The 25,284-nt window shown below is 39.3% G+C and overlaps 1 protein-coding gene across 2 annotated transcripts in view; it reads right to left on the bottom strand.

Moving 5' to 3' along the window:
- abl1 (c-abl oncogene 1, non-receptor tyrosine kinase) overlaps nt 1-25,284 on the bottom strand; it is a 112,606-nt gene that overhangs the window by 52,226 nt on the left and 35,096 nt on the right. Inside the window, exon 1 of one of the 2 annotated variants that reach the window (XM_078426302.1) lies at nt 23,065-23,400. The exons of the other annotated variant lie outside the window; for it this stretch is intronic. Coding sequence (XP_078282428.1) covers nt 23,065-23,149 — 85 coding nt within the window. The 5' untranslated portion in view covers nt 23,150-23,400. Of the gene's footprint in view, nt 1-23,064; nt 23,401-25,284 lie in introns of those variants that run through there. 2 annotated transcript variants of the gene reach the window in all.

Here is a 25,284-nt window from a genome sequence, read left to right as displayed (position 1 = left end):
CACTGTAGCAGCCCGAGATTAGCAAGAAGATAAGCCGAATTTTATTCATTCACTGTTTGCAGCTATCTTAAGGAACCCATGACTCAACACCACTTTATACAAATTGAAGGCAGAGATTTCTAAACATGTATCAAAGGAGGAATTTTATGTGCAAGAGAGGAAATGAGACAAAATATCAACTGAACAATATTAAGTGTAGAGCTAACTCAAAGGACCTTGTGCCATCCTCAGATTTTCATTTACATTATATGCCATGTGGTTCCATATCGTTCTGAGTGGCTGGAAGATATCTTCAAAATACACAAAATTTAGGATGTGTCCTGCAACTTCCCATTTCTGTGGAGAAGCAGCATGTCTAAACTTCATATACTAGGTTAAATACGGGAAATTGCATAATCTGGGTCTCAAAGTTTGCTTCCCATCTAGATCATGACAGAACAGCTTCTAGCCAGGCGTTGACCCGTTGGGCCCAAACCTCTCCTGCGGGCCCAGCAACCCCCGTTGAGCGAGGGGGGAGAGGAAAGGGGAGAGGGAGCCACTCACCCTGGCCTCGGGCGACAATGGCGGCGGCCAGCAGCAGGAGTGCTCTCGTCACCCCCCCCCCCCCCATTGGCCTCCACTCCCGTCACTCAGGCGGGTCCCGCCCCCCCTCCGATCGGCGACCCGCCCCCAACTGCGCACGCGCGAATGCGCCGTCCATCTTACGTATTAGATCAACGGGCCCCAATTGCGCAGGCGCGGACTCGTTTGTTCTGCGCACGCGCGAATTCGGTGGCCATCTTGCGTAAGTATCAGATCAACGGGCCCCAACTGCACAGGCGCGGACGTGTTGGTTTCCCATTGTGACATCGAACACGCGGACCCATTGGGTTCCCACTGTGACTTAGAACACAGCTGATGGGCAGGGCAGGTGGAAAGGGGAGTTTTAGTTTAAAAAGGTGATTTTTAAATTCTAAAAAGTGAAAAACCTTTAAAATACAACAACCATTTGAACTGCAGGCCAATGGTGATTAAGGTGGTGCTAAAATTGTTGCGCTATCGTGTACTGTTTTGGATATATACATGACAAAATTTAACTATCCTCCTTTCATCCAACTGATTAATGATTGCAAGATTTATGCTCACAAAAAGCAAAATTACCTCCTGACACACATATTTAATACTGGATATACTCAATTCCTGTAGCATCCCATTCTTGAAATCCCATGCTGAATGACTTGGCACTCAGTTGAGCAGCACCTCAGTCTTAAAATCTTAACTGATTGTCACCTCTTCCATAGGGTCTCCTCCACCTTTCTCCAAAACCTTATTCAGTGTCCAACCCCTTACAAACTGCATTCTTCAAAATCCAGCTTTGACGTATCCCAGATTTGCTTTGTTCCATATTAGTCAATGTGTCTTTTGCTATTTAGAGCCATAGCACTATAATCCCTTCACCAAAACACTTTTTCCATCATTGTTGTTGCTTAAAAACTTCCGTCTTTGACCAGCCTTCGGGTCTTCTATTCTAATATCTCCCACATAATTAGGAGTCATTTTTTGTTTGATAAGACTCTACAATACCTCATTAAGGCTATTATATAACAGCATCTATGGTTGTTCAAAAATCAATAGATGAACACCATAATTTTTGGTCTAAGCCATTTGGGCTTCCTGGCAAGTTTCTGTGCTAAATTTCAAGTAATTCATGAATAATGTATTTGGACTTAGCTCAAACATTTCACTTTTCCCCCCCCAAAAGCGGCATTACTTTTTCCACTGTTCAGGTAGAGATCTGGAAATACCCAAAGCAGCTGGACATTACTTTTATCCAATAAACCAAAAGGTCTGCAGCAACATCTTGACACGGCTTCCTGTGGATGATCAATGCCATGCAATCATCTTGAATTGAAATTGTTTTTTTTAATAATAACTGCATTTGCAGCAGCTGTGAAACTGATTAATTAAGTTAATTTTGAAACCCATTACTCTAATTCTTTGGTAAATACTAGAAAAAAAAATTATGCGTTATTTTGAAAGAATAAGGGAGGTGGAATGGTAATCATTGAATACGGGATTCATTACTTCCGGACCAGTTTGTTTCAAAGCTTAGATCTTGATAAAAATGCATAATGTTATGTGTAAGGCAATAATTAGAGTTCAGCTGGTAATTTTGAACACAAAACAAAATTTATCCTCTGGGTATCTTTCCTATGAGCCAAATAAATTAAACTTCATATTCAAGCCAGGGTAGAAGAAACCAAAATCTATAGCAAACCTTTGATTCTTAAGCAAGTGATTCGAAGCAATGTCAAATGCACTTGAGAGAGTTGAGCACCTTGCAACAGCTATGATGGCATTTTAGAACAAAGCCCTTTCAAATTCAACATTCAATTCATCAGAACTGTTAGCGTTAGTTGACTGTATTTGTTGGAACAGATGTTAGACCTGTAGCATGGGTCTTTATAATATTTATATAACATAGTTACATCAAAGTGCAAAATCCGTTTTTTTAAAAAGAAGCTTATTTTGCCGTCATGTAATTTGATAGCACTGTTGCTAAGTGAGAGCAATGTTATCATCTGTCGTGCAGTAAATTATTCTGTATTAGATGTTCATTTATTACCAGTGAGTCACTGGCATAAACAGGCCTTTCTATCTTCACATTTCTGACTACCATAGATATTCAGGCTTCCTTCTTAGACTAGAAATCATAGGGCACACATATCTTTCCCACTGTATCTTCAGTCACCCAAACAGCATATTTTTCAAATTGTTTTTGCCTTGTCTTTATCTTGCTTCCTCTTAAACACTAGCATGTCAGATGGTTTAACTGCACTGCAAGCTGGATAAATGTTTCTCCCAAATTCCTGATTTATTAGCAAGTTTACTATTTTTGTAACACTCAATCTTTCCTAGATCTATCCAGTCTGTATTCCAACATTACAATGGTAGCTAAGCTCCAAAGGATTAAGCATAATATTCATATTTTCTTATGATATAGGAGGCCTTCCCACCTATTAAAGTCCGTACCAGTTGTCAAAACAATCCCATCAATCTTATTCCCCCAATTATTTTCCTGTAACCTATTCTCTCACATATGGTTATGAGTTCCACACCCACCTACACGAAGAATAAATCACACAGCAAATTCACTTAACAACCAGTATGTCTTTGGGATGTGGGAGGAAACACATGGTCACAGGAAGAATGTGCAAATTCCATGCGGGTGCATCGGAAGTCAAAATCCAACCAGGGTTGCTGGAGTTGTGAGGCTGCTGCACTGTCAGCAGTACAGGCAACCCCCATGTTATGACTATTTGGTTACAGATATTTGCTCATACAGAATTCACACATTACACAAAAAATAGGCACTGAATAACAGTGACCCTCAGTATTTATGAGGTAAAAACCATAAAAATTAACAAAATTAATTTTCTTCAACCTGCGCTTCTTGATGCACGCGCGCAGATGAAATGGCTTTCTATTGTGGAAAATGGCTATACAGACCATTTTCTAGGAACGCCACCCCACCTGTAACGTGGGGGGCATGTACCACTACATTAAGTTTGTAATTGGGCAATCAGAATTCAATCACCCTTCTCACTCCCTCCATGTAAAAGGCAGGATTCCAAACCAAGAACTTTAAGATATACAAGTAGACAAGCAATCCTGCAGCAGGAACTAAAACTATTCACTGGCACCTTAGGTTATCACAAACCACAACTGAGGGATACCAGTTCTAGTCTCTCAAACAGATAAAACAGTGAAAAGCCACAGACTTGTGGCATGTTTATACAGGAACACCCTACAGGACTAAAAGTATTTCTCATTTTTACACTGAAGGTCTGACTGTCATTGTCTGATAAATGCACTAGATAAATGCACTAAATGCTCTCACTTAGCAACAGTGCTATCAAATTACATGCACTTTTTGCTTTAATGTTGAGAAATTAAGCTACACACATAACTTAAGTCCTTTGGTTACACCACTGAAATAAAAAAAGATGGCCAATATTGGAACTACTGATAATGCCGCAATGCTTTGAGACTGAACCGAGCAAAAATCACTTTCCAGATGTCGGGTTACACAAGGCCACTGAGAGCTCACAAAGGCTGGATCCTAGCTAGGCAGTGTGTTGATCTGACCAACAGCTTGCCAACATAATCAAGACAGTTCATTTATTTGAATTCATGGTCAGTGAGGTTTATGATGGAATAACCTCTATACAAGAGACTGCAGATGCTGGGAAGGAATGGAAAAGGTGAACAGACACACAGATGCTTGGTGGACAGGTGGGAATGGGAAAGGAACATGGGGAGTGGGTAACCTTAAATTGGAAAATTAAACGTTTAAACCATTGGGTGCAGGCTACCTGTGAAATATGAGACGTTATCCCATTTTGCGCCTGGCCTCATCGTGGCAGTTAAGATGGCAGAGAACAGACTGGTCAATGTGGGAATAAGAAGGGTAATGAAGTGATATCCAATTGAAAACTTGAGATGAGTGTTGCAGACAGAAGCTAGGTGTTTTGCAAAATGATGACCCGGACTATGCTTGGTCATGTCAACATAGAAGCCACCGCATCATGAGCACCAAATACAATAGACCAATATGGACAAGGTGCACGTGAATTCTCTTGCTAGATCCCATTGAAGTGCAGTTTAGGTCTCTGGTGAGAGAAGGTGGCGGTGCAGTGGCAAGTGTTACACCTTTCTTTGCAGGGGTAAATATCGAAGGATGGAAATGGGTGGAAGGGAAAGTATGAACAGACCAGGAAGTTATGGATAGCAGATAGCCTGTGGAAAGCAGAAATGGGGCAGAACAGAAGATGTGCCTAGTGGCAGGGTCCTATTGGAGCTGGTGGAAGTGTTGAAGGATGATGCGCTATGCATGAAGGTTAATGGGGTAAAAGCTCATGACCGGGGAACTCGATCTCTATTCAGTCTGAGGATGGGGCAAGAGGCGACAACAGACGAGTGGGAAATAGAGGAAGTGCATGCAAGGATTCCATCAACTATGGATGAGGAGAAGCCACAATTTCTGAAGGAGGTCATGCAAGAAGTAGTAGAACAGATATCCCCATCTTGAGAAAAGATGCAGTAGAGATGGAGCTGCATAGAAGGGGTTGCTTCTGGAGATAGGGTGGGTGAAGGTGCTTTTGAGGTAGCTGTGGGAGCCTGTAGATTTACAGTAAGGATGTCATCCCCTATTCTCAGTTTCTCCGTCTATGTCACGACGATTTCTGAAATTACATCCTCCTTCAGAAAATATGGCTTGCCCACTGCAGTTGGTTCTCTCACGTGCATTTCCTCCATTTCCCACACATCCGCTCTCATTCCCCCATCCTCCTCTCCCCAGGCAGGATAGAGATAGAGCTCCCCTGGTTCTCACCTTTCTCCCGATTAGCCTCTGTATCCAGAATATTATCCTTCACCACTTCCAACAGTTCTCTGGGATTCCACCACTACATGCTACATCTTCCACCTGCCCATCAACGACATACCCAACGACCTTGATTTTTTTCTCCCTTTATTCACTTTTCCTGTTCTGTTCCCCACCTGGTTCCATGTACCCATAATCCTTCTCTTATGATCTAATCTCTATCCTAACCCCTCCCCAGCTCCATTTGCCAAATTTTATTTCTTGTGTTTCCACTTTTAACCTATGAGTTGCTGTCTCAGCACTCCTCTACTCCTTCTCTCACCTGGCTTCAACAGCACATCATCTGGTTTCATCTATCATACACCAGACATCGTCGCATCCCTCCCTCTAACATCTCATGCCGGCCATCTTTTCTGTATACCCAGTCTGGATGCAAGGTCTCACCCCAAAAGGTCAACCATGCCCTTGCCTCCATAGATGCTGCTTGAGCCACTGAGTTTTTTTCAGTAGTTGCGTTTTTACTCCAGCCTCAATACAGTATGGGATAGTTGTTGGAATTCATTCTGGAACGGAGATAAGATTCTGTCTGAGTTATTTGCTCTTGAAAATTTAAGTTAAAACACAAGGAATAAAATATATTTTTGCACCTAAGGAACCCAACATCAGCTACAATATAAATATGTACAAAGGAAAATAATTTCTTTATGGCTCCAAAACATGCATGAAGTGTTTTATGTACTGTTAGGAAAAATTAAGGACAGAAGTCTGGAACATTCTTCCCTGCAAGTAATTGATGTTGGGCCAATTGTAACATTAAAACTGGAATTGACAAGTTTTCGCATTTATAGGTATTGAGGGATATCTGATATGGGGATATGGAGATAGATTAAAGGTCAACCAAGACAAGGTCTAAGGAGCCAAGTGGCTTACAGCTGTCCAAATGTTCTTTTTACAATTCACAGCTGCCAGACTCCTACTCCTTCAAAGTGAGCAACCAAAATTTGCCACTCAAGCTTATAGTTTGTCCCCTTTAATTTTATAGTTGGTCTCTGAGGTTCGATTTGGAGTATGGAAATGACATTGTGGTACTAGTGGAGACCCAGAAGCCGGAGACAGCTTTCTATTTCATTTGAAGTAGCTCCCCTGATCAGACAACATTTTTTGTGGATCAGTGCTGAGTTCAGTTCCCCAATCAATGGAGCTCGAGGTGTATCAAGTTGACACCTGTTATTTGCAGTCTTTCAATTGAACAATCACCCATATTCAATTTGCAAAACAGAAGAGCAAGATGAATTCAAATGCCTTTCTTCTAAAATCAAAAGAGAGTTTTTATAAAAAGATGCTAAAAATGGACTTGTAATGGACTTGCTAAAAATGGACTTGAACTGCAGATGCTGATTTACCACACAAAGACACAAAACACTGGAGTAACTCATCGAATCAGGCAGCATCCCCAGTGAATATGGGTAGATGATGTTTCAGGTTGGGACCCTTCAGACTGATTGCAGGGGTTAGGAAAAAGATAGCTAAAAGAGTGGAAGGGCTAAAAATTGACCTTGCTCCATCATCCCTCACTGAACTGTATTTTCTCTCCTGAAAAAGTTAAATTAGAAAATTTTACTTTATTCTGAAACATAAGCATTAACTTTTCCCCAAATCATTCTTCAATGGAAGTTCTTATTAATTACTTTTTGATTGCTGGGGATTGTTGCTCTGGACATCAGAGGCCTAAATTTTACTGTAAACACTTCTCATCAAATCCTAAATGCTAAAAGTTTATAGAAGAATCGGTAATACGGTCACAAGGAAATGCGAAAAACACCAAATGGAAAAAAAAAGCAACCCTGATGATGCAAAACCGAGGGTTCCCTAACAAGTTATAGCTTATAGCAGGACTGAAAGGGACAATTTTGACTGTCAGAAATGTGTTGGTATGTTTTTCTCTCCCAAGTACCTACACCACCTGAACCTGTATTTTCAATCAACTGTTGCTTATTCAACTCTGAAAACGTTGTGTGATTGAGAATTCCACATTCAGACACATGTTTCATCTTTAACTTTTATAACAGTCTCACATTTTTGCTCCTGCATTAATATCATAGAGTCATAGAGAGTGGAAACAGGCCCTTCGGGCCAACTTGCCCACACCGGCCAACAATGTCCCAGCTACACTAGTCCCACTTGCCTGCGCTTGGTCCATTATCCCTCCAAACCTGTCCTATCCATGTACTGGTCCAACTGTTTCTTAAACGATGGGGTAATCCTCACCTCAACTACCTCCTCTAGCAGCTTGTTCCATACACCCACCACTCTGTGTGAAAAGGTTACCCCTCTGTTTCCTATTAAATCTTGTCCCCTTCACCTTGAACCGATATCCTCTGGTTCTCGATTCCCCTACTCTGGGCAAGAAATTCTGTGCATCTACCCGATCTATTCCTCTCATGATTTTGTACATTTCTATAAGATCACCCCTCATCCTCCTGCGCTCCATGGAGTAGAGACCCAGCCTACTCAATCTCTCCCTATAGCTCACACCCTCTAGTCCTGGCAACATTCTCATAAATCTTTTCTGAACCCTTTCAAGCTTGACAATATCTTTCCTATAACATGGTGCCCAGAACTGAACACAATATGGATTGATGTCTTGCTTGACCATGGAAATAATCCATACGAAATATACTTCCATAATCTTTAGAGTTTCAAAGGCATTATAACCATGAAGTATTCTTGAAGTGAGATCATTGGTAATCCAGATAAAATGGCAACAATTTTTCATACAATAAGCTCCTACAATTGGCAAAATTATAGTGACCAGCCAGTTCTTTTGCAACCACGTCAATTAAGGTTTAAAAATTGTTCAGGACATTAAAGGGTTTTCACTGGTTTTCATCAAAATGTTAGATCTTTTTACATCTATTAATGTTTCTCAACATCATTTTGGACAAAGAAAGACCAGAAATTTATATTCTATAATTTTGTCCACTGTTCCTTTTGAAACCATCGAGCTAGAGGTGCTCATTATGTCCTTACCCAGTCAATTTAACTTACAGATTTACGCCACATATAAAATAGGATGTATAGTTTCAAGTTATAACTGAACATAAAACCATCTTATAATTGAAGATAGCTGGAGTAACTCAGCAGGACAGGCAGCATCTCTGGAGAGAAGGAATGGGTGACGTTTCGGGGCGAGACCCTTCTTCAGACTGATTGTCTGAACGGATGAGGTCACTAAAGCAGAAACTTATTTCTATCTCAAAATTGGGCTTCTGCTTTAGTGGCATCATCTGTTTGATGATGTAAAAACAAGAGTTGGATCTTCTGATCTCTGTGTAGCATTCAGGATATCTGTAATAATTAAGTGTTATGATATTTCCCAAAATATAGCTCACAGGCAAGGATATCAGATCCCAATTCACATACCAATTGTATTTGCACTCCATTAGCACCGTGACAAAATATTTGAGAACTTTTGGTGCACAACGTGGGGCTTGTAGTACTGAAGAAATACTGCATTGTTAGAAGTATATCTCTGAAAATATTTATTAAACCTATATGTATACTCAGGGATGCAGTCAATTCCAAGAGTCGGGCCATACTCTGATTTTATGATGTATATAGTTATGTAATTAAGCTACGTGATTACAGGATGTCATGATATTATCATGCAACAAAAATTAAATTACACATTATATACTGGAAAATATGTACATATCCGTAAACATCACGTGTAGGGTGCTCTTTGCTTGAAGTTCTTGAAGTATTAATGAAAGTAGAACTTCCCAGAAGTCTAACAAGAGTCAGCTCAGGGCACATAATAACAGGCAGAGAACCTGGGGTGTCCATGCACACAATAAATCACATGTTTTTAAAATTAGTTTGTCTTACCAAGGAACTATTTATTTAAACCTTAGCTTGAATCTCCTAAAATTCATTCTGTAAAAGTAAACAAGGAGAAATCAAAGGCAGCTGCTATTTACTGTGGAGCATGTAGTGTGACGCCATTACAACCATGAAAATGGCTGATCAGACTATTCCAGTGGGCTCATTGATTTTTGTCAAAAGACCAACAATCATGTCCTTGTATGCAAAATAATCACAGCCCAGTTTCTTTCTACATCAAAGAAGATATCAAATGAAACATTTCCACATTTGCTGAACGAGAATGTGAGAAGTGATAGGATATAAACTTGTTTCAATCGGGTATGGACGAGTCAAGTAAGTGGACAAAAATATGGCAGGTGGAATACAATCTGTGTGTAAAAAAAAAAAGTCCACATCAGTAAAATAGCAAATAGGCTTTAAATTTAGACATTTTAGAAAAACTATTGTTTCCCAGACTTTTTCTGTCCATTACACCGAAAGCTAATATGCAGGTGCAGTTGGCAATTAGGAAGGTAAATAATGCATGGCTTGTCGTGCCCGAGGACTTCACTCAAGTAATATTTTCTTTCTCCCAATTCTATATGGCCTTGGCGACACAACAACTGAATCATTGTGTACAAGGTAATTTCAGCTGCCAACTAATCTACCAGAAAGTCTTTGGGATGAGAGAGACGAGAGCACACGGACAAAACTTGTGATGTACAAACATTAAGAATGTATAGACACAGCACACCACCAAACGTCAGGACTAGATATGGGTCCATGGATGGCAGTGTCATGTTGGTAGGTTAGTTGATTATTACAAATTATTCCTTTTCGTAAATTAATATTAAAGAATCAAAAATGGGCATAAATGGAGGAGAATAAATTTCAAGAGTAATGGAGTGAAGGAATGAAACTAATGGGATTCATTCATCATTGGGAGTTTGGTGGGCATGATGGGCTAAATGGCCTCCATTGTGTCTTTTTAAGTACAAGCAAGAGACAACATAATTTGTTTAACCAATCCAGTGGATGAAGCATGTAAGAGTTTAAATTATCACTCTCATTCCTCTGGGAACACAGCCCAATGCAGACCAAACAAGAAAAGCAGAGTTGACTAAAATATTCATTCTATTTGTCTCACAAGAGATGCTACCTGTTCTAATGCACACTCCACCTTTTTCTGTTTTCACAACAGTACTGACAATAATCAATTCAAATTCAAATAACTACTGGGCAGTGCTGAAAAACTTAGGCCAAAAATCAGCACTTTCAAGAGTAAACCTCGGAATATTGGATGGAATGGACAATAAACTATCTTACTAGAACTGTTGAGGAATAAGGTATTGTTGACCAGTAGAATTTGTCCTTCACTTTGCAACCAATTAGAATTAGACACGACCTGCAAATACAGTAAAACCATTCCAATTCAAAATTACAATTAAAAAAATCACTTCCCAATCAAAGGCTTAATTTTAGGCATCTATCACAAAGATTTAAAGCAGGAAAAAATAGGATTTGTAAGCAAGTATCCCCCAGTAAACAAGTTTTACTCTTCCTTAACACAATTTTTATCATTCGTCGTTCTGTTCTGTAATATTTATACTTTGCTGTTCCACACATGACAACTGATCCAAGTGAGATTCTTTTTTGCCACTGTGACACTGAACTTTGTTCAGGTCGGAGCCCTGTAGCTGGAGGCCTCAAACTAGTCCTTGTTATCTTTGACACAATTATTTTTTAAACTCGCCAAACAAATTCAGGGATTAAATAAAAAGTAAATGAATTCAGTGGTATTAAACCAAAGCGACAATTTATGAACTAGCCTTCAATTCAGTTTTCTCAAGGGACTCTGTACAACAACATGACTGCAAGCTAGTGGAATAGTCAGGCCAGCAACGTGCTATAATGTCCTGCAGGCATATTTCTTGTAGGTAGTTGCTCCTTTCACTTGTAGATGTGCAAGTTAAATGTGGGCTAGAGGGATTTAATGAACCACTCGACAGGAAGCTTTACTGTGCAAGCCTCCCATGAGAGAATCTTAATTATTTTTCCTCAGTTGGTCAAAATGTCACTCCTAAAATTATTTAGCATCTATTTGACAGATTGCTGAACTTTGTGCCAATTGCAAATGAAAAAGGAATCATGTAAAAGAGTGTCAGTGGCGTAAGCTTTCAAGCTTGGCATGAAAAATAATTCGAACAACATTAAATTCCAGTTCGGACATCTTTTCATCACGGCACTATCAGCAATTGTGCTTTCAGGCAATTTTGCAGCGAGCTGGAATTCCCTCCCTAAATCTGCCTTTCTCTGCTCCTGCAAGAGACAACTTGAGATCTACACTTTGAACAAGCTTATTGCCACATTCCCCAATGCAACATGGTGCCCAATTTTGTTTGAAAGGAATGCTGTGGAGGGACTGGGTAAATTTTACATAAATATGGTGACTTCAACCTTGTTTTATTTTTGCTGCAAGCCTTTCATAAGCAATAAAATTAGGCTATACACCCCTTAATACATTTAGAGCATGACTGGCCAGTTGCGGAGACCAGGTTGACTGAACCTTGTATTCATACATGACTTCAAAGTCTAAAAATCAATCACCCTAGTTTTTTTAATATACTCACAGACTTAGTATTTATGTGATGGAGATTGCAAAACATTTCTTCTATCATGGCGATGAATTGTCAAAACTTGTTTTTGCATGAAAATATGTTCTGTTTGTGCAAAAATAGAAGTGGTTTGAACAAGACCCAACAAAACAAAAAGGCTTGCTCACATTTGTAGTCCAAAAACTCTTTGCCTGCCCCTGCCCCCCCCCCCTCCCCGCCTCACCACAATAAAACTCAACGCTTCCTAATTATTCTCCTTCCAACACACTTTACATTTACCCATCAAAGGTATTTATTCACAAAATGCTGGAGTAACTCAGCAGGTCAGGCATGCGGAATGGGTGATGTTTCGGGTCTTGACCCTTCTTCAGAAGAAAGGTCTCGACCCGAAACGTCACCCATTCCTTCTCTCCCGAGATGCTGCCTGACCTGCTGTGTTACTCCAGCATTTTGTGAATAAATACCTTTGATTTGTACCAGCATCTGCAGTTATTTTCTTGCATTACATTTACCAATTGTGAACTTGGATTTCTAAAAAACGCAAGATCCCAAGCAAATGTGCAAATCATTCATTAATTCTGATTATTGACACAAAATGCTAGAGTAAATCAGCAGGACAGGTAGCGTCTGAAGAAAGGTCTCGACCCGAAACGTCACCCATTCCTTCTCTCCCGAGATGCTGCCTGACCTGCTGAGTTACTCCAGCATTTTGTGAATAAATCGATTTGTACCAGCATCTGCAGTTATTTTCTTATAGGACAGGTAGCATCTCTGGAAAGAAGGAATAGGTGACATTTCGGGTCGAGACCCTACTTTTCTGATTCTTCCGTACAAAGCCTAAACAACACAAGGGTAAAATAATGCAGATGCTACAAAGTGGAATTACAAACTGAAACAGTGGCAGGTCTCAGTAGTTGGAAACGCAACTCTACAGAGAACATTTAAATCTCGTACTTTGTGACATATCGGAAAAAGACCTAAGAAAATCTTTACACTTGGTTTAACCAGCTGAGTGCTTCCTATATTTTCAATTTATATTTAACAAAGCAATATTTATTAACTTTGAGCTTCTTCTCCCAACTTTGCTCAAAATCCTTTGTTTTTTTAAATTGAAAGTGTCCAGTGTCCCTTCCATGATATCTGCAGTCAGTTGCTTAATATTCTGCAACACCTAATTTATCCATTATCCAAGTCAAACTTCAGACAGGAGGGCTTCAAAAGAATGTAAAAGTATAATTATCAATGTGTATCTCAACATCATCTGTACCATACGAGCATTTTTATTTCTACATTTAATTATTTTTGTTTACTTTTTATGTAATAGCTTTATAGAATCAAATATCAAATATCATTGGAGCTATAACTCTTCATCATACAATTGAATTCTCATAGCATTTTATTCTACCCCATCATAGAGAAGCCAAATAAAATGTTAAGTACATCTTTTTCTGTTCACAACAGGATCCAATTCCACATCTGAGATGCAGGATTGTGAAAATGTAGTTATTACAGGAATTTATAATCACTTTGGGAAATGCCTTTGAACATTCATGTATTAACATGCAGCCACAATTCATAGCTCGTGCGAGAGGCACAATCTTCCTGTCCCACTCTTAATCCCAGGATTCAAAGAGCTACAATCACACATCTTCATTTTCTTCTGTCTTGAATTGTCAAGACTTGTTTTTCACATTAAAGGGATTTTCTGCTTGTGCAAGTTTCCTACGTTATTGCCAAAGTATCAGCGAAATCAGTCAGTATCTCGACACCACTGCTTTGCAAAACTGAAAGTAACAGCATGACCAATAGCTAACAATATTTCCAAGAATTTCAAACTGACCCTCAAAGCTGATGAAAACCAGCAATACTACTGGCAAATGGAATGGCTTGAAAGATTGATTCATTAGATTTAAGAAAGGAATTAAACCACAAGTTACACACTGACAGAGGGTATACAAAAATAGTGACTAGTGTCTAGAAAAATGTTAACTTGACAAAATTCTAACCTGAATTCTTGCTGCTTTCACAAGGTAGATGATTTAATGGTTAATTCATAGCAGAAAACAGAAGCAAATGGCATAATTTTATTGATGTTTCAAAAAACATAGCTCCAGAATGACCAAAGTTGGAAACTGAAGATTTCAGGATATTTAACAACGAGTAAGGACAGACAAAAAGGAAAATGGGTTTGGTTAGCATTATTAAGAAATAAGATCAGTACAGTTGCTTGAAGTGAACTTGACATCTATATACTAAAACTCTCGTTTGTTTGATTGCTTGTGATCGAACTTCAGCCAAAACGGTACACGATAGCGTGACAATTTTAGGCCCACCTTACTCACCATCGTCACTTTAGTGATAATGCAAGTAGTTTTATTGAAATTGGTGTTATATTTTTAAAGTTATTCACATTTTAAAGTTTAAAAAGGAGGGGAGGGGGAGGGAGGGGGGAAGGGGGAGAAGGGAGAGTTGAGGAGAGAGGGGAGGGCAGGGGGAGGACAGGGTGCTGCACCAATGCAGGAGAGGTTTGGGCCCAACGGGTCCACTTGGTCTAGTACATGATAAAGATGCAGAATTGGAATCCATTGGGTCAAGCTAAGAAATAGCCGAGGAAAAAAACACATTAATAGGGTAAGGAAGTCTTCTTGCTTTTAGGTAGGGCTACGGTGAAATCTCACCTGCAGTGTAGATGACCCTGCTTTATTGGGGATGGGTGGGTTTTACATTCCGAGAAAACAGTCCATATTGCAACTTTCCCTAATGCGAAGCCGCATCACCTGCGTATGCGTCAAGAAATACATGTTGGAAAAAAATTGGTATTTACTTTTTAATTCCACGTTAATTTTGTAAAAGCAAATTTTATTCATCATCTCAATTTTTGGGGTAGAGATTTGTGAACTCAAAACTCGAATTTCCATTACCCAAACAGTTATAACAGGGGAGCTCGCCTATATTGCGTATTGTTTTAGTCTCCTTGCCCAAGAAAGGATACACTTGCAACAAAAAATATCCATCAGGGTTGGTGGGTTTGCTGAAAAAGGGGGGAGAAAGTGAAATGTATTCCTTAGAGATTGGGACAAAACATTTCATCAAAAATTCTAAAAAAGGTTCCATGGACTAGATGCAGGAAGAAATTTTCCATTGGCCGAGTGTGTAGAATCAGGGTCAGAAGAAGATCTGAAACATATCATAGATACAGACAATAGGTGCAGGAGTAGGCCATTTGGCCCTTTGAGTCAGCACCGCCATTCAATGTGATCATGGCTGATCATCCACAATCAGTTCCTGCCTTCTCCCGATACCCCTTGATTCCGCTAGCCCTAAGAGCTCTATCTAACTCTCTTTTGAATGCATCCAGTGAATCGACCTCCACTGCCTTCTGAGGCAGAGAATTCCACAAATTCACAACTCTGTGTGAAAAAGTTTTTCCTCATCTCAGTTCTAAATATCCTGTCCATTCCCTCCCCAGATACTACCTAACCCAGCACTTTGCATTTCGATCAAGGGATACAGGGTGAATGAAGGGTGGGATATTTGGGATTGAGATAAGGGGAAGTTTATTCACTAAAAAGGACGTTGAACTTTTGGCATTCTCTTCTTCAGACATTTATAGAAGCTCAGGTATTCAGTTCATTTCTGACAGAAATGAATAGATCTCTGGGCATAGTATCTTAATTCTCACTGCTAGGGAATCTATGGATATTGAGATCGTGCTGGAAGAAATTCTCAGAAATAATCTCGATGAATAATAGAGCAGGTTCGAAGGGTCAGACAAGCTATTCCTGCCCTTATTTGTTATGAGAAACGTCCAAGCTTCATATCTTCACATTACATGAGAGGCACAGTGGGAATTGGTTTATGCAGCCCATAAAAGTTAACATTGAACAGTTGTGCTGAATGCCACTTCTGCCTTGCAAATCCTTTGTTTGCAAACCTCTGATTTGAGCACCGCCTCCCCAACCAGCAAAGCTATAAAACTGTCAGACACTGCCTTCTATCAGCCTCAGGATTGAACAAACTTCTGCTTGTGTTTATGATCTACTAGTTTCAGTGTTTGGGATTGGCTGCACTGGTACCTCAATGACAGATCATACACGGGAAAAGTAAACGTATTAGATTTCTGAAATTTGAGGCAAGTGCTTCCGACGTAAAAAATGAAATTGACAAATCAAAGCCTTTAAAAGTTGACAAAAAAAGTCAAAGTTTTTGGAGGGTGACAATACCTCTGATGCTTGGCAAAGTGTCAAGCCTGCAGCATAACACATCCATTTCCTACCCCAAGTCTTTAATTAACTTTAAAATTATAGCTCATCGTCACACCCAATACTTGTAAAGCAAAAACATTGATGAGCATAATTTAAAACTGAAAATCCAGCATATCATGGAGAAGCGAAGTGCAAGCCTGCCATTTAGTTAGTAATCATTTAAAACAAAGGAATTCAATGCACATAAATTACATTCAGACATAAAGCACAATTTAAATATCAAGCATGCCTTCCTTAAATTTACTACACTTGCCCTTTATCTCAGATTCCTTTTTTCAATAATATGCACTTACTCAGCTGAATAAAAGGTGGAACGACTTCAGCGCAGTTCTATATAGATCTGCTGAACATAAAAAAAAACCCTCGACAAATTTTCCGATGCACCACATAAATCACCAGATCAAAATGTAGTTATTGTTAGTAGAAATTGTGCATATTTTGTTTAAAAAGTCCTTGTTACAAGCACATTCTACCCACCAGTGCATAATCCTCCATCTCTACCTGTAACTTCAAAAACACAACTTCATATGAGGATGACCAGAACACAAATTTGTGATTAACAATTTTTGAGGTAAACAAGGTTGTTTTTTTAGAATAGCCAATATGAAAGAATTTAATCAGATTCAGAAAAAAAAAGTAGTGCTCAATAAATATTTTCAGGGTAATGGGGGAAAGACTAGGGACTGGGATTAATTGGCACACCCTGGTAAATATTCCAAAATAAAACCTAATCAACATTTTCTGTGCTGTTACTTAATGATTCTATTCAGGATGGAAACACAGGAAATTAAAATTTCCCAGTCTTCCGTGTTTTGTCATGAATATTAATTTCAAGTTTTTCAATGAAGCAAGCACTGAGGTTACAGTACAAAGGAGTTCCTCACAAAACCACTGCCAGTTCTGCAGATCATCTCCAAAGAATTATCAAACAAGAGGAAATCTGTGACTGCAACAAGATAATATTTTGACAGTCCCTTAATACATCCTTCAATAGATCAAAAACACTTAATAATGAGCAGTGACATTTTATACATGGTAATTTCCTGAAAAAGCAATGGTGAAATGAGCATGCAGTAAACAACATACTTAAAAGTTCACAGATAGGAAACATTGGCACAGAGACTGTGTTAACATTTTAGTCACACTCTCTAATCAGAACAAACAGCAATTAGATTTGAGATGTACAGAAAGAATGTGGAGGAGCAGAGGACAAAAAAGGCCTGTGTTAACGTGTAGCATAGGAAAATACCACTAAGTGATGAACTATGTCGGAACACAAGAATCCTGGTCCTCATGGTGCAGGATTTTCAGCATTTATTTGGGAAGGCAAATGAAATGGTTTACATCACACTTGAGTGTGAACATCTCAAACGATGCAGCACTCACTCCCTTAATACAAGACTAGCGATTTCCTTACATTACACCCTTAGGTTGCAGAGCGAGGTTTAACCTTTGTAGCATTTGACTTTCAAGACAGAATTGCTTTCATATGAGAAAGTCAAATAAAATATGTTCATACACTTCAATTTGTATTTGAACATCATCACAAGCAATTAATTTTTCTGCTGAGGAAAGTAAGACAAAACAATTGAATGTAACAATAAGAGGAAGTACACTGCAATGCTAATCAACTGCACTCTAATATGTGTAGGAAAGAACTGCAGATGCTGGTTTAAATCTTCTTCAGACCGATCTGAAGACTGATCAGTCTGAAGAAGGGTCTCAACCCGAAATGTCATCCATTCCTTCTCTCCAGAGATGCTGCCTGTCCCGCCGAGTTACTCCAGATTTTTGTGTCTACCTGCACTCTAATATATGCTGCTTCACATCTACATTGTTTCATTAATATGAAGGCATTCAAAACAACTGCAGGACTCCTATGGTTTCTTTCAAGTTACTCTTTTATTGCTTTCATTAAATCTGCCCTACAATCTCCCATTGCTGTCTCTTTCAGCTTCAGTTCTTCCTTTGGGCAGATTAGTGTGTTTCTGGACAATTGAATTCAATATTTGTTCCACAATCATCTGCCCACAACACACGTGCCACCAGGCTTCCTCAGGGGTAGATTTCAGTGTTTTCCCCAGTGTTTTAATGCAAAGCTCTACATTTACTACAGCATCAAATATGGCCAAACTAATTTGTGAGAGATTGCAAAATCTCAAGTTCAGCTGGGAAGAAAAACAAGAATCTCATTTGCTGAGAGGTTGCTTGAGGCTCCAGAACCAGAGCCTCCAGAATCTGCAGCCAACAGCCAGGTTATCACACGCACTCAAAACAATACCACTTGAAACCAGTTGTTAGCTCCAGGAAAACAATACATTTTGCACCATGTTACAGTAAAAAACTGGCATTGATCATCAATGTAATTGCAAAAAAAGAAAAAAAATCTATTATGTGATGGAGAAAAGGATGCCCGAAAGTGCAGAGAAAAAAAGAGAAAGATGCTTACATGAGCCTCGGCCACAGAACAGATTTTATATGACAGTGAACCCAAAATCTCTGCAGCTAGTAACCAACCCCCTTATATCACAGTCTGCCTGTTTGACTAGTAGTATCTTATTAAATACTACCCCAAAATGTTCATTCTCTTTACCACCAGTGCAGAGTGGCTGCAGAGTGTGTCAACTATACATTGCACTGCATTGACTTAGCTAACAGTACTTCACCAGTCAATGTTCTCCACCAGTCCATGGCACTCTTTTTACCCTTCTATACTAACCTCAATTGCCCACATTAGGTCTCTACCTTCCTATACCTTGCTTATTCATATGTTGATCTAAATGCCTCTTTCCACGATCACCTCTAGATATGCACCCCAAATATTAATCACGCTGTGTAAAATAGATCCTTTCACGGACACATTACGAGCAGTGACCGTTGCTCACAGTTCATTGCTCACACAACTCGATTTTGGTGAGTGATCTAGAAAATAACAGCATGTTACGAGTTATCCCAGTGAGGCAAATGCCTTTGAAGATAACGTGGCAATGTGCACACCACAAGCTCTCACAAAATAAGATGATAACCTAATAGACATTTTTCAATCATCTAGATTGAGAAATGAATATATCCCAAAATAAAAGCTTTAACTCTCCTTCGAAACAGTGCTAGAGAATTTGCCTTATGTTTAAAGAGAATAGACAGGCCTCAGTGTATTGTCCTTTCCGAGATATGGCACCTTTGAATAGCACTCCATTTGTACTGTACTGAAGTCCCTCTGAAGTTAGGTTTTATAACTAGAACTCTGACTCAGAAGAAAGAATTACACATGGAGGCAAGACTATAATTTAATAGAAACAGAATGGAGGCCCAAGCGAGCTATTTATTAGCACACATTTGACCATTCCAACAACTACCAATATAATATTTGGTCTTGCATGTTCATATTTCTCAGCTTTTAGTCTAAAAAATTAAATATATTCATAACGGCTCTATTGAAATACAAATGTAATTAGCAGGCTAGGAACAAGCCTTTGAATGCCAAGCTCTCAGGCTCTGGAATTCGCCTCCTAAACCTCTCTGCTTCTGCCTCCTTCATTAAGATACTCTTTATAAACTACAATTTCCTTAAATGCCCTGTGGCTTGGTGCAATTTTGTTTTAAAACTCTTCAGTGAAGTGCTATGGATGCTTACCTATGTTAAGATGCATAAATACAATCTGTTGCTGCAAAGCTAGGCATTAGATGGCACTGGATGGCCCACAATACTGAAGAACTAGATTTGGCTGCACTGATAATCTAAGTCAGAATATTGAGCATTCAAAACTTTCTTCTGCACAAATATACAATCTGGATTGACATTTCAGAACAGCACTGACAGAGCTCTAAATTAACCATGATGTCATTATTTATTTACTTCTTCGGATAAATGATGAATAACAGGCCATGGAATCCAAGGAGCTGAATGCTCTCTCTTGCACTAATAAATACCATCCAAAAAAAAGTTTGAGCAGTATTAGTACAGAACAAACCCAATTTGCACAGCAATTAATGCACTGCAAAAGAAACCAACTAGGTGATGCATTTTCAAACAAGTTTTACTTATCTCTGGCTGCTTCTTAATTTTCCCATCTTGTGCATTAATTATTAATATCTCCACCTTAGCTCCGAATTTGCTCAAATATCTTGTGCTTAGAAACTCCTTGAAATCTCTGCAAAATGCTCTTCAGTTCTTCCTCTCACAAACTTCAATTTTACGGTATCAGTTTTTAACCACCATTCTTTCTAACTTTTCTGATTCTCTTGTTATTTAGTATAAATTTCTATTTTTAAGTTGCTTACAGACATTTTTCCACACAAGTAGAGTGCTACAGCATTTTGGTGTGCCCATGTGGAAGACAGATTAATGGATTTAGTAAACTTCACAGCCTCCTCCTATGCTCACATTTTCTATTGTAAAATGTAGAAAGCATATATTTTGCCAAGCATCGTGGGCATTGTCCACTCCTATAAAGCTCAGTCGGAAAATAACTGCAACGTCGCCCATTCCCTCTCTCCTAGATGCTGCCTGACCTGCTGAGTTACTCCAGCATTTTGTGATACCTTTCAAGCTCAGTATCAAATTCCAACAGTTGTTACGTTCAGGTCACTTCTTCTCAGACCACAATAAGATGAAGAACCTTTCACCAATTAATTGAACCTACCCAAGACTCAGAAGAGGATGATGATAGTGCAAAAGACATGTTTGCATGGCTAATACTTGCACACAATCCAAGTTTTCAGACTAAATTCAATACACAAAATGTGTGCTTTATTATAATAGCATTTTGCAACATAGCTTTTCAAAATAGAGCCAACTAGATTTCTCATGATTAGTTGATTCAGAATATTTCTCATTTCTACTACTGTTGAAAAATTTCAATCGTGTCATAAGGTCATGAGTCATAGCAGCAGAATTATGCCATTCGGCCCACCATTCAATCTCCCTCCTCACCCCATTCTCCTACCTTCTCCCCATAACCCCCAACACCCATACTAATCAAGTATCTATCTATCTCTGCCAACCTTCCTCTTGGCACCTGGCACCAAAAAAAATGGGACTGAGATTGTTTGGTATGACTGAAGAGTACTTTCCCCAGACTATCAAATTGAAAACTAATCTTTCACAATTCATGCTGTGGATTTAGCCAGTGATACCTTTCAAACCAATGCCACTGATTAGCCCACTGTGACTTCTTCCAGCATGTTAAAAACAAAAAGTTAACTAATTTCTGTGAGATCACCACTTTGAAATCTCCCATCTTCATGGCTCAGCCATCTCAGGATCAATGTACACAGCAGTCATTTCAAACCTTATTAACCAAAATGATTCTGCAATTACCTATATCAGCAAAGAGGTTCTGAACAGTTCTGGCATTCGGCAAGCCTTTTACCATCATTGAAGGCACCTTGAGGAGCAAATTAATTTACTCTCAAGGTAGCCAAATATCACAAAGAAACGAGCAACACCCACTCAGTACCTTGATAAGTGCATGAATTCGTACTGTTGGGCGGTGTCAATTGACATTGTCATAATGGTGATGCACCCCCCAAATCACATTTATAACGGCTTCATTCATCACTACAAAGGTTTTCAGCTCAGAAAAAAAGGTCACTTAGTTGATAAAATTTGACATATTTGCAAAAGCTAAAATTTTGCAACTAGCATTGCACATATATGACATAGCAAATGACATTTATATAGCAATCTTAACACACAAAATTCTCAAGGCACTTAACAGAAGTATTTTTAATAGTTCAACACATAAAATATGTTAATAATATGAAAATGGTGGTAATATTCTCATTGTATTCCTGTACTCAGTGAGGATATAAAATCATGAGAGGATCGGGCAGATGCACTGAGTCTCTTGCCCAGAATAGAGGAATCGAGGACCAGAGGACATAGGTTCAAGGTGAAGAGGAAAAGATTTAATAGGAATCTGAGGGGTAACTTTTTCACACAAAGGGTGGTGGGTGTATGGAACAAGCTGCCAGAGGATGTAGTTGACGCTGGGACTATCCCAACGTTTAAGAAACAGTTAGACAAGTATATGCATAGGACAGGTTTATGGATCAAGCGCAGGCCAGTGGGACTAGTATAGCTGGGACATGTTGCCGGTGTGGGCAAGTTGGGCCGAAGGGCCTGTTTCCACACAGTATCACTCTATAACTATGATATATAGTCCAATGAATTGCTGACCTACAAAGGCACAACAATCTTTAAATTTGAGCATATTTTGATGCATCAAGATTAAATGCAGCTTGAATATAATGACTAAATATAATTTCTGATCAGCTCCCAATTAGAAATTCCAATTTTTTTTTAATGGACCCTTTGAAAGTAAATCTTGATTATTAAAAAATATAAACCAGAAACTTATTTGTAACTCCAACGTTTATTTATTCGAATTTTGTAAGGAAATGATAACCAAGTAGTAGAGGATATTTTAACAGATCCATTAAAAAAAAGTCTTGATTGTAAAACTAATTATGAACTAAGAGAATTAATAAAAACAAGACGAGGAACCCAAGATTCAGAGCAGCTGAAAAAAGGCATAAAGAATCGCACTTTTCTCCGAACTATATATTTTGTCTTTTGGTACACTTAAAATAAAACTTGCCACGGTTATGAAAATTCACATCTTAAAAGTTAAAGAATTAAGAAGGAAGTACGTGGAGCTCAACACAATGCTGTGCAGAACTGGATTTTAGGAAAATCCCCCAAGAGTCTGGAAGAGTGAGGCAAAAACGCAAGTGCTATTCCGGTGACCAGGAGCAAAATGTCTTCCAAAATTGTGCTGTTTACGTCTGTGCTTACGCAAACTGCTATCTTTCTCTTCCCCCCTCCTCACCCACACGAGAGCAGAGGCCTCTGAAAAGGATTTTTTTTTTTTTTTTTTCCAGAGCTCAGGAATTTACTTCAGGGCCTCTCTCACTCGACTTGCCCGATTTCCTAAGGCACTTAAAACCTTACCTTCCAAGTAGCAGCTGGATGAAGCAGAGAGAGTCTTCCTTGATTTACACCCCACCAGTTTACGACAAATCTCCAGCATTTTCATTTGTTAAACTTCAATTCGAGTAATCTTTTTGTTTCGTCCCCTTCTTTTCCTTTTAAAAAAAAAAAAAAGTCTCCCAAGTTCGATAAAAATAATTCCAATTTCAACCCCCCTCCAGGATTGTCTGCTTCAAACTCAGAAGCAGCAACGGGGAAAGGGGTTAAGAACTGATTTAAGTTTTTTTCTTCCAGTCGGGTCTGAAACTTAGCGAACACACGCCGCACCCATTATTTTTTTTTTTTTTTCCCCGGTAACTGTGATTCAAATCCTATTGAAAGTGTTCTCCAACGGAATTCGTTTTTCGAAGGGGCGGAGAATCGGTGCACGACATACGAGCCTGCTGCCCACCCCACGCGCACGCACACGTACACGCGCACACACACACACACACAACCCCAGCACTGGGCGACTCGCTCACGCTCCACAACCAACAATGAAGGCCTTTGAAGCTCCTGCCTGCCTGCCTGCCTTCCATCGGTGACATCAGCAGACTGGAGCCACCCACACTGGCTTTAATAAAAGCCAGTCGAAGCTCGGCCACACCACTCTTGCGTTTCTGGTCTTCACTCTCCGGCAAATTACGTGCGGGAGGGAGAAAATACGAACAATGATTATATTTGCTGCTCAACGTTGTACAAAAAGTCTAAAAACCAATGCCCTTCACTCGCCCCAAAGCCCCGATATTAATTTCTTTACAGTCCGTTATACTGCTGCAAGTAACACTTGCATTGTCCTATTGTCAGTTAAACACTCTTGACTCGACTCTTGACTTTTGCAGAATGCTAAACGAGTTAGCATGACGCCAATCCTGAACCTGCGAATTATTAGCGTTATGGAGACCCAAGAGACTGCAGATGCTGGACTATTGAGCAAAAGAACCGCTGAATTGACTCAGCGGGTCAGGCAGCGTCTTGTGGAGGGAAATGGACAGACGACTTAGCTGATTCGATTCAAGGGTTCAGAGAAAATTTATTTCTCGGGAACCTGTACACTCCATTATGTTTGGGCCAGTTAATACAACCGAACTCCTCTTTACCAGCCCACATCGTAACAGATTACAGCTCTTCAAGGGCATGTCGAAGTATTTTTTTGAAATGCGGTAGGAGTTTCTGCTCTAACTCCCTTTCAAGCAGCCAGCTCCAGACACCTCTCATTCTGTGTGAATTTTTTCCCTAATCTTTCTACCAATCCATAATTGAATTGACTCTTCTAGTTTACTCTTTTAATGTATAGTCCTAATATTCCTGGACTCCAAGAAGGTTAAAAATTATAACCTGTTTTCTCTATCTTATGTATAGACTTGATTATTTTATTTAGCTTGATCATATCTATTCTGATCCAGGGAGAACATGCTAGCTTCTCCAAACTATCAATTTATTTGCCTCAGAGTGGAACCATTTTGCAAAACATCTCCAGTACTTTTCTGGGCTTTTACTTCTCTCTAATCATTATTTTTCCATTGGATTCCAATATTACATAATTGGCTCAGATACTCCAAGTTATTGAGGCATTGGAGGTTAAGGAAACGGTGCAAGTTCGTGGCAATCTTTTTCTCTGTGGTGCAGCAGAAACAGCTGCTGCCTCACATTACCAGAGACCCGGGTTCGATCCTGACCTCGTGCTGTCTGTGTGGAGTTTGCACATTTTCCCTGTGGGTTTCCATGGGGTTTTCCATGGGTTTCCTTCCACATCCCAAAGATGTGTAGGTCTGAAGGGTAATTGCCCTCTGTAAATTGTTACTAGTATGTAGGGTGTGGATGTGAAAGTGGAATCATATGGAACAGTGTCAATGGGTGATCGATGGCTGGTGATTGGCTCTGTGGACTGAAGGGCCTGTTTCCATGTTGCATCTCTATTCAACATCGTGAAGTGTAAAGAAAAGAGGAGTAGCTATTTTAATTTATACAACCTGATAAACAATGCCACAAATGGAAAGGGCTCTGCAGTTATGTGCCCATGAAATGAGAAGGTGCAGAATTACAATCTTCATTATTCAGCCTAACAAATAAAACTAGAGTCATTTCCCCATGTTGAAAGGCTTGTTTAAGTGTGATTAATTCCATTCATTTATACTCGTGAACAACTGATCATGGAAACACAGCCTATTGGTTTTTTTCATGTTAAACAAAGCAACTAAT

This window comes from Rhinoraja longicauda, chromosome 31 (genome assembly GCF_053455715.1).
Source record: "Rhinoraja longicauda isolate Sanriku21f chromosome 31, sRhiLon1.1, whole genome shotgun sequence".
NCBI classification, from domain to species: Eukaryota; Metazoa; Chordata; class Chondrichthyes; order Rajiformes; family Arhynchobatidae; genus Rhinoraja; species Rhinoraja longicauda.
The sequence above is the reverse complement of the archived record's forward strand: the minus strand, read 5'-3'. Positions and strand labels throughout refer to the sequence as shown.